The 14,695-nt window shown below is 40.1% G+C and overlaps 1 protein-coding gene across 2 annotated transcripts in view; it reads left to right on the top strand.

Moving 5' to 3' along the window:
- The first annotated feature begins 14,067 nt into the window (after positions 1-14,067).
- Positions 14,068-14,695, top strand: part of MBOAT2 (membrane bound glycerophospholipid O-acyltransferase 2) — a 92,048-nt gene continuing 91,420 nt past the window's right edge. For both annotated transcript variants that reach the window (XM_077782417.1, XM_021525441.2), the window contains exon 1: positions 14,068-14,244. Coding sequence is in view for 1 of the 2 variants with exons in the window: in XM_021525441.2 (XP_021381116.1) it covers positions 14,173-14,244 (72 nt within the window). In the remaining variant the exon portion in view is untranslated. The remainder of the gene's footprint in view (positions 14,245-14,695) is intronic.

Here is a 14,695-nt window from a genome sequence, read left to right as displayed (position 1 = left end):
CCATAGGAAGTTAGTAAGCTATAAAAGGTGATTTAAACAAAGCAACAAATAACAATAAGCACTTTCTCACAACATGATCTGTTGTCACTCTGATATGATTTCCCAGAAACCTCTGAGATCTGCTGAACTCAAAGGGAAAATAAGATAAAAATAAAGTAAAATCTGCAAACTGCAATTCTGTAATGTAAAAGCAATTAATTCTCACATTGGAAATCCAGGTCTTGATATCTGAAAAAGAATATTGAAGAGACTTGTTTTTCCCACTGCCAATACTGTGAAAATAGAGGAGCATGAGTATGTGGTCACTACAGTGTGAGGCCAGGAGAAAATGCACACCTTAATCACTTTAAGAGGCAAAAAATCACAAAAATTATTGCAGGCATGGGGGAATTGAAAATTCTGTCAGGGTTCTTGAAAAATAAATTATTTTGTGGATTTGAGCATTGGTTCAGTGATAAAGCCACCACTGGCATTTTTGCCAGGCTCTGAGAAAAAAAATCTCCCACAGACACAGGGACACATGATCCCCATCCCATAAGTTCCCCTCCACTTTCAGAGGCAAGCATCCCAAACTCCTCTTAACTTTGATCTGTTGCTTTTCAGAGAATTAAAAAGCCAAAGATGAGCATTTTATGAAATGCTTGTGTGACCTCCCATAGTGGCCACAGTCCACACCAAATGAGGAAGAGATCTGGGAGAAAAGAAAACTCTCAAACGCAGAAGAAATTACAACTCCTGTGCCAGTCCAAGTATTTTACAGGTTGAATTTCAGCTTGTTTTCAACAATACCACAGTTTAAAAGTACATTTACTTTTTCTTAGAAATCTGATGGGGCTACTTAAATATTTTCCTGTACATTTTCTGAATTAATCTATGACAAAATAACCTAGGAAGAAGAAGAGCCACAAAAAAAAAAAAAAGAAATTTAAGCAAATACAGACCACACAGCATGAAAGAAATTAGGACAATGTGTTGTGAGGTATTTTGCAACTTTAATTTAACACTGTAAGTGGTTGCAGGCAACTACTTATTAAAGTATCTGTAAAGGGCGGGGAATTAAGCTCAGCATTCATTTCACTAGTGCCTCTTGGCTTAGGTCAACATTGTTTAGGTGACTGTTTTATGACTGTGGAACTCTGTTACCTATAAACAACTAAGAACAAAGTGTTCTGCATATCCCATATTGTGTCAGGTTGCTTTCAGGCCACGTCAGAAGATGACAGACTCAGTTCTCCCTAAACTTTGATAGAGAAGTGTATGTGTGGCCATAGGTTTTGGCTGTCCAAGGAAGTGTGGGCTTACTTGTTTCAGAACATGTTCAAACAGGCTTCATCCAAATGGGTGCTTGTGAGTACTCCCCAACAGTGTACTAATCCTGAAGGACAGAGGAACACTACTATTTGAGGTTAACTTGGCTCTTTCATATAGTGCAATTAAGGGAATATTTGTGTCCTATAAGTAGAACACTCTAAAATCTAAAAAATATTTCAGGTGTGTTCCTGATGACATGGCTTGACAATTTAGTCCAATAGTTTACTTCCAATACCAGGCCAGGGTAGCCAATTTCTACCATTTCTTGACTAAGACACTAGAGATTCCAGGCAGATTTTCCTGCTCTGAAAAGCCCACAAAGTATCAAGTCTTCAACTTCTCTACTGATTCCTTCCTTCCAGCTTTATCTCCTCAGTGCTGCATTGCCTCTGTGCAGTAAGTCTGCGCATTGTTCCCCAGAAAGAAAACATGATTTTCAGACACAAAGAAGATCCATGTTTTTATTTTATTTTTTATTTTTGTTTTGTTTTGTTTTTAATTCACATTAGTAAGCAGGAAAGTCAGAATCTAGTACAGTAAAATGCAGACTTTGGAGGATTAAAATAGCCTCTAGCTTTGGACTAATAAAAAGCACAAATCACTTTCCCAAGGGGAGAAGATTGTTTTATTGGCTCCTGTAGGAAACCAGAAATGCTCCTCCCAGTAAAATGCACACCTAAGTTCCAAGCAGCACAGCATTCACATGGCTATTACAACCTTACAAAGCTTTCAGGAAGCAGACAGGGATGACAAAAAAGCTTTGGATTTTCCAATTTGCAGGAGAAACCCAAGTATCTACATGAGCAAGGAGAAGAATAATGCAATTAAACAGCATAAATTTTCAGTGCCTTCAACACAAGCAGGCTTTTTCATGTCAGGTATAAAACACATACACAGTCTTCTGTAGTGCTCCAAAATTTAAAAACAAAATTCTGCCCTTTTACTTCATCAATTTACTTCATCAATTTACTTCATCAATTTACGTCATCAATTTACTTCAAATATTGAATTGATTAATATTTTTTTGTGGTACATGATGCAACTTACATACCCATATGAAGTCTCAGTGATTATTTTCTTGGCGTATCTCTCTTTTCACTGTAAATTGAGATATCTCTCTTTTTACTGTAAAATGAGGAGGAACCACACCTTTTTATTTATTTGTGTAGAATCATCATGCCAGAGACCCTGCTACTCCTCTTCCATAACATGGTTTAAAGAAAGAGGCTGACAAGGAAGCAGATGGCTGAGAAATAGATGTCCAGTCTTTGTCTTCTTTCCCAAACACACAAGCAGTAACACCCATCTGTTACTGAAAAACAAGGAGGGAAAGTCTTTGCAGTTATTCTGGACAGACTAATTGCATGTTGGCCAAAAAGAGACTATTGGAGCCTATGATGAAAGGAAAGGGACGTTGTTGAATCTTTGCTGAAGTCCTCACAGATGAAAATATGGATCCACAAGAAATGTCTGAATTTTAAAGAATGGCTGTAAAATCTCCTATCCAAGGGAGAACCTGAAGCTTAAGTGTGGTGTGTCTCCAGGTGTGTGACATGACATTCTCCACAAGGAAATGGGAGGGGAAATAAAGAATACAGAAAAAAAAAAAGAATAAAAAAAAAAAAAAGAGAAAAAAGGGAAGATAACTTAATCCAAAGTATGTAAAACAGCAGCTAAAGAATAACCTGCAGGAAAAGGAGTGATTGACCTGAGTGCCATACCTGGCACTATCCAAAACCTCCCATCAGCCCAGACAACTCTGAGATCCATAAAGTATATGGGAGTTACTAAACATAGATTCAATAAAATGGTGGAGAGAAGCATCTTTATGCTGCTTCTCCTTTACTTAGTGACATTGTTGCACACATACATAAAAACCACAACTTTCAATTTCTTGGACTTGAAAGTTGAATTGAGTCCTTCAAAAACACATTAAAAATACAAATCTCTGCATGGTTAAATAATAGGGTTTCCCAGCCAGCTTCTTGAATTAAGAGATTTCAATAGAAATTGAGGACTTTAAATTACTTTTTCATTCAAACATCCCTCTACAATTAAAAATTCCAATTTGCATGATATCCATTAGCAAATTAGTACAGAATGCCAAAAGGAACAGTTTAAGGCTCCTCTGCAAGAATTTCTGTTCATATGTATTGCTCTCCTGATATGCACAAATCCTGTATTCTTGAATAGAAACTCCTAGCCAACAATTTATCTTGAGGCTTTACCTTGCTCCTTATGCTCTTATGCTCCATTTGTAAACGGCAGAATTTACTTCAAACCTTTCTGACTACCCTAATTTGATAGATTCACACAAGAGTAATAGTTGAACCATGAAGGAACCTCACCAGAATGTTGAGTTCAGGCACTACCCTGCTCAAACTTCAGTCAGCTACAGCAGGCTGTGCAGGACTTTATCCAGCTGGATTTCAAGGGTCTCCAATGCTGAAGACTCCACAACTGCTCTGGGATACCTGTTTCCATGTCTGACCACCCTCACTGTAAAGAAGTTTTTAATATATTTAAGTGGAATTTCCTGTCTTTCAACCTGTGCCAATTGCCAATTTTCCTTTCTGGACAGCAGTGAAAACATATTGGTTCTGTGGTCTTTTAGTACCTTAATCCCTTCTGGTATTTATACACATTTATAAGGTCCTACTGAGCCTTCTTTTCCTCCAGGTTAACAATTCCAACTTCTCAGCCTCTCCTTGTTATGATACATTCTCCATTCTCCTAATTATCTTTGCAGCCTTTCATTTAACTTTCTCCACTATGGACATGTATTTCTTGTGCTGGGGAGCCCAGAACTGGACACAGGTCTCAAGGTGTGGTCTCACCAGGAAGAATTATTTCCCTTGACCTACTGGCATGCCTGGATGTTGCTGGCTGCCTTCTCTGAACTGCACATTGCTGGTTCACAGTCAACATTTTGCCCAGCAGGAGCCCTGGATCCTTTTCTGTAAAGCTGCTTCCCAGGCTCCAAAGTGTACCAGCTGCTACTGGACTTGGCATTTTCCTTTGTTGAATTATATGGGATTCAAGAACAAGAGCTGGCCCATTTCTTGAGCCTGTTGATGTCCCTCTGAATGTCAGCACACACCTGGTCTCAACCACTCCGCTCAACCTTCTATTTTCTGGATAATTGCTGTGGGTGCACTCTGACAGCACCACTCAGTATGAGTCCTGGTATCAATCCTTGGGTACTTTGTGAGTGACTGATCTCCAGCTGGACTTTGTGTCCAGCACAGCCCTTTAAGGCCAGCAGTTCGTCCAGTTTTCAGTGCATCTCACTGTCCATTTATCTAGTCTGCACTTTGACAGTTTGTCTGTATGGAGGTTACAGGACACAGTATTGAAAACCTTGTCTAAGCCAAGACAAACAACATGCCCTATCCTCCTCTTATCCACAAAGCCAGCTCTTCCATCACAGAAGGACAAGAGATTGGTCAGGCAAAGTTTCATCCATTTATATCCATGTTGATGACTCCCAGTCATACTGTCCATGATATATGTGAAAATAATTTTCTTGAGGATTTACTGTATTATGCCCTCCCAGGAATTTAGGTGAGGCTGACAGGTTTGTAGTTCTCTCATTCTCTTTCTTGCCCTTCTAGAATATAACATAGACATTTGCTTTCTTACAGGCCTCAGGAACCTCCTCTGATTTCCATGACCTTCCAGATACAATTGAGAACAGCCCTGAATGCATGGTTGAATCCCATCAAATCCTACTGACTTGCATGCACTCTATCTGTTTAAACATTTCCTAACTCAATCCTCCTCTACTAAAGTTAAGTTTTCAGAGCTCCAGACTTTTCCACTGATCTCCACAGCCTAGGATCCCTGAAAAATCTTACAGGTAAAAATAAAGGCAAATAATTGAGTTCTGTGGCATGAATAATTCGGTTTTATTTAGCTGTAATATTTCTGTATGTGTATTAGAAGTAGCAAAGGAATGTAGGCAATGACTGAGGGATGCTTCTTGAGCATTCTGCATGTGAATAATATCTGTGTAAATCTATTCTTAGTGGTGAACATGGACCTTGAAAGATGAAAAACTGTTCTAAGTAGCCAGGGGCATTTTCCTGCAGAATCATATTGTGATATTGGCAACATAAATCTAGTCTAGGGAAAGAAAGAAGAATGATAAATCTTTCACAAAACTGGAACAATATTTTAATTATCATAAAAAAGCCAAATTCTTCCTTGTGAAAAGAATACAAGGAAAGTATTATTTTTTCAAATAAAATCCTTAACTTTTATACCTAAGTACAGCAGATAATGCAAGAATGAAAGCAATCGTTGTCATGCCTTCGAGAACTAAATTTTGAAGTTTCTGATCGAATTCCTGTTATTGTATTGTTAAGGAAGTGGCCTTGTTCACTGAGCTGAAGCAACACTGGAAGAGCTTCCTGTTTAAAGCAGCAGGGAGTGCAGCCCTGAGAACATCAATCACACAGTTCATGATATTAACTTGACTGGAGCATTGCAGGAACAGGGCTCCAGTCAGCTTCAAGGGTCCCCTGCAGTGTTATATATGGCAAGATCCTGCAGTTAGTATTTCTTCACTGCGACACAATAACTCTCTAACAGAAAAGGGAAGAGAAGGAACACTAGGGAACTGATCAGTGGTTTAGCATCCTCTCTCTCCCCAGTACCTTTCAAAGAGGTGCAAAAATTTTAGAAGTCAATTACATAATAACCCACGTGTAAGTTTCTTTAACAGAACAGTAATTTCTTAGCTTAATAACTAAAAGTCCAAGGCTTAAATATTTATATCCTTTGTGATTTTAAAATATCTCTGCTGTTGCTCTTATTTTTTAAAATACATTTAAGAAGGCTTTTATATTCTGGTAATGATTTCCAAAGAATAAATACATACTTTTAAATTTGTTGTTTGTTCTACATTATTTCACAAAATTTCTAGACAAGGAGATGCAGTGGTCCTACAAAATCTTTAATAGTTAATTCTTTATTAAAAGTAAACATAATCATAGTTGGTCAATAAAAATGCCAAAACTAGGAATAGGATCAACAAAAAAGCAGCAATGTTAAACAGGTTTGCTCTCTACAACAAAGATCTGTGGACAAAACATCATGAAATGGACTATTCTGATCTGCATAGCAGGTGATGTTATGAACAGATTTTGTTATATGCAGACATAAATCCTGATTTTCAGAGAAGTGATGTAGGTGCTACCAAGTTGAAGAAGGAGATGGATACTGCTTTTTCATTCAGGTTGTTTAATCCTTCATAATATCCTAAATACTCACACCTCGGTTAGAGTACAGTTTAGAAACATTAAATTTACTTTCATCATAAACACCAATCTCAAAAACCATGGAGGAGATTATAGACAAACCCTGCTTTTACACACAATGTAAATGGTGAAAAAGAGGCACAGCATGATAAATATATCTAATTATTTGATTATGATTATGATTTAACTGAACTATCAAGGAAAAAGAAAAGAACTTATATATACCAGTGAGTATATTCAATTTAATAGAAGTCGTCTTCTTTCCTGGATTGGTTTCCAGAAAAATAAATTTATATCCTAGAGTGTTTTAGGTACACATACTGCGATTTTAGGAAGAGTGCTCCTTGACTGAATGGTTGAACTTTATGCAAATAGATTCACTCATGCAAGTAATGCCAGTTACAGAAATGGAGCACATATCTGAGCTTGTGACTTGAAATAACTCTCAGAAACCTGAGCACCAGTATGCATCTTTGACTACTCTTCCCAGAACCTTACTTACTAAAGTTTTGGGCAGGTTGTTAGGAGGACTATGGTATTATGACTAATCTCACAAATTTGTATTTGGAGAATGCTCATGCTCCATATCCCCTTATGCTTGCAGATGGATGCTTAGAAGGCAGGACATCAAGCAAAAATACAATGAACAAAAGTAATCCTCACTGGAGTATTTTTATGCTCAGTGGCTGACAGTGTGAGTCTGTCACTGAGGAAAGTCCTCTCAGGTCTGTAGATCTCTGAGCTGACCAGACTGTCCTGCTGCTCTGAACAGCAATGGCTCAGCCACTAGAACAGCTTCTTGTGTGTTGTACAAAGCAAGAGAAAGGCACTGGTGAAGCAGGTGAATACCAGAGCAACTGCAGGAACATCCAGTGATGAGTTACATTGCACTAGGCTGTTTCTGGCTGCAGGAAACAGGTCGAACATCCCAAGTACCTACTTTCCATTCATCACGTCCCTCAGCCTGGTTCTGCCACACACTACCAGTTCTGATCACTAAAAAGTCCATCGTGACCTGTCAAAGAGGAGGCACCTCAAGCTGTGCTGACTGATGTTGTTGAAGTCAGAAGCAGCAAGGGAGGAATTTTACGAGTAGGAGTACCAGTAGCATGTGGAATAGAAAATAATAGGAATGATGGGACAAGTGGGAATGAAGTGGCGTATGTCCAATCTTATCCTTTCTAGTGCAGATATGTGCAGTTGAAATAAAGAATTTAAAATTAATAGCAAACAATGAAATGAATAGGGTTCACAAACACAAAGAGGTCTTATGACAAAAACTTCAAAAATGTTTCAAAAATAGGAGAATAACTTAAACTCAAATGAACACAGACTAACCCCAGAAACTCCTGAAGGAAAATTTCCTCCTTCTTACTGAACAGAAATATGGTCAGATTGAACATGATAATGCATAAGAACAGGGAGAACCATCCCAAACTAAGTAACAATGACTATACAGACTGAGAAAGTTATTTAGTGCAAGCCAGTCCTGGGATGCAGGAAAAAAAATGCCCTTTCTCTCCTTTAAGTTAACCGTGAACTTGGAGTAACTGAAAGGAAAACTTAATTGGTAAGCCTAATTTTAAATTGCAATTTTGTTATTTACTTTGTGTCCCCTCCTACAGTTCAACCTTTGCTCTTACAGAAGACTCATTTTATTCTGAAAGCTTATCTGGGCATTAAAAGCAACACTAAAGCAACTTGGGGATGAATAAGGCATATTATTATTTGGAAAAGAATTAATCCAGATAAAGAAGACTCTTAGTCCTATCTTGTTGCACTCAACCTACAGCAAGTGGGAGGAACCTTGGGAATTGAGTTCTCTGAGCAGCAAGGATCAGTTTGAGAACTTGTAATTACTGGTATGGAGGAAAGTCAGGTCTCCCCTTTCAGCCAAGGAGACACGATACACAGACATCCCAGAAACCTGAGGAACTTGTAAATGCTGTTATTTCTACACCCTGCTGTTACAGTATGACAGGAAATAAAACTTAATTATATATTCATTGCACACTTATTCATATACATTTAATCTGAATGGTTTTTTTTTTACTAGTTAAATCAATGAAAAAGGTAGACTTGGCAGCTCTAGTGTTTTATAGTGTTTTATAGCAGTAGGTTCCTTGCAAGGTTATCACCAGCCTCTCCCATCCACTGTATCTCCCAGAGTCTATAATAAATATTTAATTAAGCCCAAAACAACTGTTCTTAAACTCATAATCTAGCTTTGAAGTTCATTGCTTTTATTTCAGTTCTGAAAAAAGAGCTTCTGTTCCCTAAACTTTTCAATTATCAGAGTGACAACAAAACCCCAACTGCCTGCGGCACTGGTTATTACACTTTTAAATGCTGTACACTATCAGTTTGGCCTGTTTCTCCATAATTTTTTTTTTTTTTTTTTGTAGAATTTGCTTTTAAAAGGTAACGCATTTATCAGAGTAACTCCTTCTTGAAGTCAGTTGTCTTGGCCTTGTCAGGAAAGCAGGAAGTTCCTTTAGCAAAGAAATTACAACTTCTAAGATGTGTACATAAGAGTTGATATTTACAGTTGAACAGTTAGCTTTAGTCAGCTTTCACTCATCCTTCTTTAGAACCTCTGCCTAATTTTGTTAAGTCTTTTTGCTATAATTAAAAAGCAAAATGGTGTGAACTGAACATGACTATATGTTTTCAAGAGACACCGATGCATTTCTCCATAAGAGAATTTCCAAGATGTAAGCATTTAAAAAAAAAAAAAAGTTGATCTGAATCAATTATATGATTGAAACTGATTGCTGCCTTAAAAACAGAGAAGGTTGCTCACTCTCAGAGCAGCTCTAAGACTAAAATAAGTCAAAAATCAGAAACCAATGCATTCTGCTAAAAGAGCCAGAGGGAGACTTTATCTGTCTTGTATCTAAACTGTGGAAAGGAATTTATATTTTTCCTTATAAGTAGAGAGAGAGAGAGAGAGAAACAAATGTTACTTGAACTAGCAATTAACAGTATCATAATGAAGAATTCCAACAAATATTAAGGAATCACACAGAGCACTAAATTACAGAAATAGCTGAAATGGCTAATTAAAGATTATATCATTTCAGAAAACAGCTGATGCATGTGAAGTTTACTGTGCTGTGCAGAATATTTAAAGATATAGCAAAAGACTGCTTTGTGGGAAGAATGAGACAAAAATAGAAGTACCTAAATTTTAAGAGTAGATTTTTAAATTAAAAGTATTTCCAAATAAAAGTATTAAAAGTATTTCCATTTGACTGGCATCAGCTTTTGCAGAAACATTCTTCTCTTTGGAATGAAGTCTCAAATATTTCAGGCTAAGCAAGCCAGAGTCTAAAATAAGACTTTACTGTGCAAAAGTGGTCGACTCTAACACTGAAACTCATTTTCCTTTTCATTTATTTTGTTAGAAGGAGTTTCAGTAATTGTTCCTATTTTCTGACTGTGAATGTGTTCCTAGAATGGCCTTATCAAACAAAGAGGAACAAGAACTGTACACAATGGCACATCTAGAAACTTTACCCCTTCCTGTCCTCTGCCACAGTGTTTCTCATTTTGTTATTCTATTATAGAGTATCACATGGGAAGGCTGATATTGTTAATACCTGAGTATCTTACAGTGCCATTCAAATAAACAAAGTTTACAGGAAAGCTTGAGTGTTTGTTACTTCATTCTGACAGATCGAGGAATCGCTGTAGGGCTGAGATGCCTTTGTGATTATTTTTGTACCCAAGAACTATAAGCATTTATGGGACCACAAAAACTTAATCAGAAGTAGAAAATCAGAAGCTGTTCATGGTATACCAAGCCATTCACCTGGAACTACTTAAATTACCATACCCTCCTGCATTCTGTCTGACAGCCTTTGGTGGAAAGAATTTCCTTGTGGAAGTATCACTTCTTGTTCTCTTACATGAAAATATTTTAAACAGTAGGAATGTAAGTCATGTTTATTGAAAACTGTCCAATTCACATGAAATTTTACAGATTTGCTACTTTCAGTACATCAGCTTCTGTGTATCACTCACCAGACTTCTTTATCACAGCATCATTTACCATTCAGGACCAACTGCATTGTCATTGTGTCGATGTGATGCAGAACGCTACCTGTCACCAGACAATGCTTCACCTTCCCACACTCTGTATTCTCACACAGACAGGAATTTATCTGAAAACATCTTAATAAAACTCCTTTCAAGGAAAAAAAAAGAGGAAAGGCAGAAGACCTAGTTTTACTGCAGTGCCAGTGCCAGTCCTTCCAATACATTTATACAGCAGGTATCAAAGACAAGCTACATTCTCTCTGTCAGAAATCCCTTGTTTTCCTGATACTTTTTTCTCAAGCAACATTTGTACACTTCACTTTTAATTACAAACTTTGATTTTCAGATCTGTGCGGCAGGACACCTTTTGGTCTTCCATGTAACCAATCTCTCCCAACAAGGGAGGATTTTCAACAAAAGGATAATTATTTTGTAACTGTTTTCAAGATGTATTTCTGTGATGTTGTGTTCCCCAACACACACCTTCCTAAATAAGAGCACAAGTAAGTCTTCCCAAGACACCACATTTCTCCACTGGAAACTTGAGAAAGACATAACTAGGTGCCTTAAATGCCATAGGTGCAAACTATTTATAATAGTACTGTGATACACAGTATAGATGTATCTTTGCCAGATGAACTCCTAGGAGTCATACAGGAATGAATATTTTTGCTATTTTCTGAGCATTGCAAAAACACATACACTCACAAAAGAATAAAACTTACCAGAAAAATAAACCATTATGTTTTAAATCTAGCCAACATTTATGCTGTGATATCATGAGTTTGTTCTCAGGCATTTTGTTAATTGGAAATAAGGAGTTTGTTCAGTAGGTCAATTCTTTGCTGCCAGTATTTAATCAAAGTGGCAGTAATAGCACCTCCATAGATTCATACAGATGCACTAGAATAATTTCTTGTGATTAGACTGATTGAGAATTAGCTATCTGCCTTTTCTAAAACAGCTCTTTTGTGGCTTCATTTGAGAATGTTTAGGTTAAGATTTCCAAAGATTTCTGTGTGTAGATATTGAGACAGAGTGAAAATTTAACAGGGTAGAAATCCACTTAGATTTAAGTAAAATGTGCCACTTTAAGCTTGCTAAATATGCTGTTTAGTCTAGTAACTGCAGCACTAGCAAAACTACCCAAGCTAAAGAAAAAGAATGCAAATTTCCACACAAAAAAATAAGAAATAAGAAAGACTCCTCAGACCTTAAGACAGACAGGGCAGAGTGACCCAAGAGTTCTTTTTATACTTTTTGACAAAAACTAAGTACAAGTATAACTACCTATAAGTATAATGTAAAATCAACAGAATAAATATGCATGAACCTATTGTAAAATTCTATACATATAAAAATCAGTAAAAATAATAAAAAAATCAAAAGTTCTCAAAGGTATGCATGTCCATTAAAAAGCAGTAAGTCCCAACATACATCCACAGCACTATAAAGAAACATACAATTCCGTACAAATCTTTATTAAAATTATAAATTTTAATTTTTCATCCACATTTCAATAGGTATCTTAATAAAAGAAAATCAGATAAAGTGAGCTGAGTCTTCATATACATATATACATACATATAGTATACTGCAGACTGTACTGAGCCTAGTGACATTGCACTCTAATTAAGTTATTCACACATACATATAATTTGCAGGTTTAAATTTAAGAGACTGATTCAGAATTAACTGGGGTTTTTATCCCCTTTCTGCTCTTTTTTGCCTTACCACAAGAACATTATGCTATTGCCTCTGCAGATGCTATCACAATTCTAATTGCCTGTCATGCAGTGGAGAAATCTAATTAAAACCACTTATTTGCACCTATTAACCAGTCTCTTTAAATTCAGACAAAAGACTTTACCACAAGCTAAAACATAAGTACAGAATGTGGTCTGCAATTCAGTAAGAAAAACAATGTGTGTTTTCAGATAATTACACTTACCTCCATCTTCCTGCTATTACCAATTAGCATTTACCATGAACTTCAATGACTGTGTAAATCACTACACCTGGCCACTAATCCAGACAAACTCAGACTGCTAGTAGGACATTGGATAACGCATTTCATCTTTTACATGCTTAAAATGGTGACTTGTTTTTTTGAGATTTTTGTTTTAAATTTCTTATTGTATCATGGTTTAGAGGTGCAACATACAACAATTATAAAAAATGTTTTATAAAATTAAAGAAATAACTTGCAGTTTTATCTCAAGAAACACAGGGATCTTGAGCAGTTTGATAGATAAGACAAGGATATTCCTTTACAACCTCCTTCATGATGACAATATTGTCTTTAGAACTATTAATATTTCAGTTATTTTACAGGGGAAAAAAATCTACAGAAAGCTCTAATGTAAATAGCAGGCAGGGCACTAAACCAGAATGGCTTGATAAGTAGCCTACTACATGAGCTCATCTGGTAGAGTTTTCTGCACTTCCCTAAGGCAATGCCTTCACCGAAGTGCTTTGTTTCACACTGGGACAGGACTGGACAGGTGGAAGAGTCGTGCTGTGCACCAATTCAGTACTATTGCTATCACATCACTTCTTTCTTTAAGGAAACAGCAGTGCTAGGTTGAACCCACTGAAGAACTCATTTCATATTTCCGTATTTAAGAAACAGGCCAATAATAAACTAAAAACTGTATCTTACAGCATGATAGACAGACTTCCTTAAGTTCATGGGTGGCTTTAAGGGCAGGATCTCTTTAGCCATTTTTTGTGCCACTTCTTCAGGGTTCCAGGCCACTCTCCTGCCCGGTGTGTATCCATCGCTCCCCCAGCTCTGTGTACGCCGCTGCTGAGCGCCCGTCTGGGCGAAGAGGCGATGTTCGGAGCGGGCCGTGGGCTGAGCTCTTCATCACCTCAACAGGTTCGCACACGGTCTGGGCTGCCCTCAGCGAAGACACCCCCTCAGGGGCCACCTGGGCCTCAGGGCACCGACCCGGCCTGCACGGCTCGCCCCGTCCGGCGGTCCCCGCCCGGCCCCGCCCTTTAGGCGCCGGCACCCATCACCCACCCCAAGCACCTCAGCATCACAGAACCAAGTAGGAAAAGACTCCAAGATCATGGAGTCCAGCCTACGAGCGAACTATGTCAACTAGACCAGCACTGAGTGGTCTTTCCTTAAAGACCTCCAGGCTCGGTGACTCCACCACCGCCTTGGGCAGCCCGTTCCAACGTCTAAAAGCTCTTCCTGCGAAGAACGTCCCAGCAGGATGTCCCCTAGCGCAGGTTGGGAGCGGCTGAGCCAGCACCGGGCCCTGCGCGGTACCTGCGCGGTGCGCGCAGCTCCCACCCACCCCCAGCGCGGAGCGGCCGCCGCGGCGCCGCCCCGTCCCGCCCAGCCGGCCGGGGGCGGGGATTGGGCGAGCCCGCCCGTCACTCCGCGGCGGCGGCGCGCAGCGATTGGTCGCCGGCGCTGTCAGTCACCGGCGGGACCGCGCCCGCCCCTTGTTGTCACGGCGCCGTGCGGGGCTGGGGCCGCTCGCGCCGCTGTTGTTGCCGCCGCCGCGGGAGCCGGGGCGGGGAGCGGCTGCCCGGCCTCGCCATGGCCACCAGCACCACGGGCTCCACGCTGCTGCAGCCCCTCAGCAACGCCGTGCGCCTGCCCGTCGACCAGGTGAGGATGGGGAGGCGCCCGCCCCGCCGCCGCTCCCGCGGGCTCGCCGGGGAGGGACCGCACCGCGGCCCCGCTCCGCGCCGTCCTGCCCCGCCCGGGCCCCGCGGCCCCTCCATCCCCCGAGGGGCCGGGGCGGAGCGGGCAGCGCCCGCGGCGGGGATGGCCGCCGTTCCTCTCCGCACCCGCGGGCGGGGGGCGCCGGGGCGGCGGCCGCGCTCCGCGGGCAGGTGCGCCCGCCCCGGCGGGTCCAGCATCCCGCCCGCACCCAGCCCTGTCCGGCCCGGCCCGGCCTCGCCCCAACTTGTTGGCATCGTCAGTCGGCCAGATGTGCAGCCGCAGCTGGGAACGGGGCCGGTGTCAGTGCAAGGGATGCAAAGGTTGGGTTATAATTGCAAATGCAAAGCAGCGCGCTGTGCCTGGATGCGCCTGCCAGGGGGGTTTACATGCGGTG

Source organism: Lonchura striata, chromosome 3 (genome assembly GCF_046129695.1).
Source record: "Lonchura striata isolate bLonStr1 chromosome 3, bLonStr1.mat, whole genome shotgun sequence".
Taxonomy (NCBI): Eukaryota; Metazoa; Chordata; class Aves; order Passeriformes; family Estrildidae; genus Lonchura; species Lonchura striata.
The sequence above is the reverse complement of the archived record's forward strand: the minus strand, read 5'-3'. Positions and strand labels throughout refer to the sequence as shown.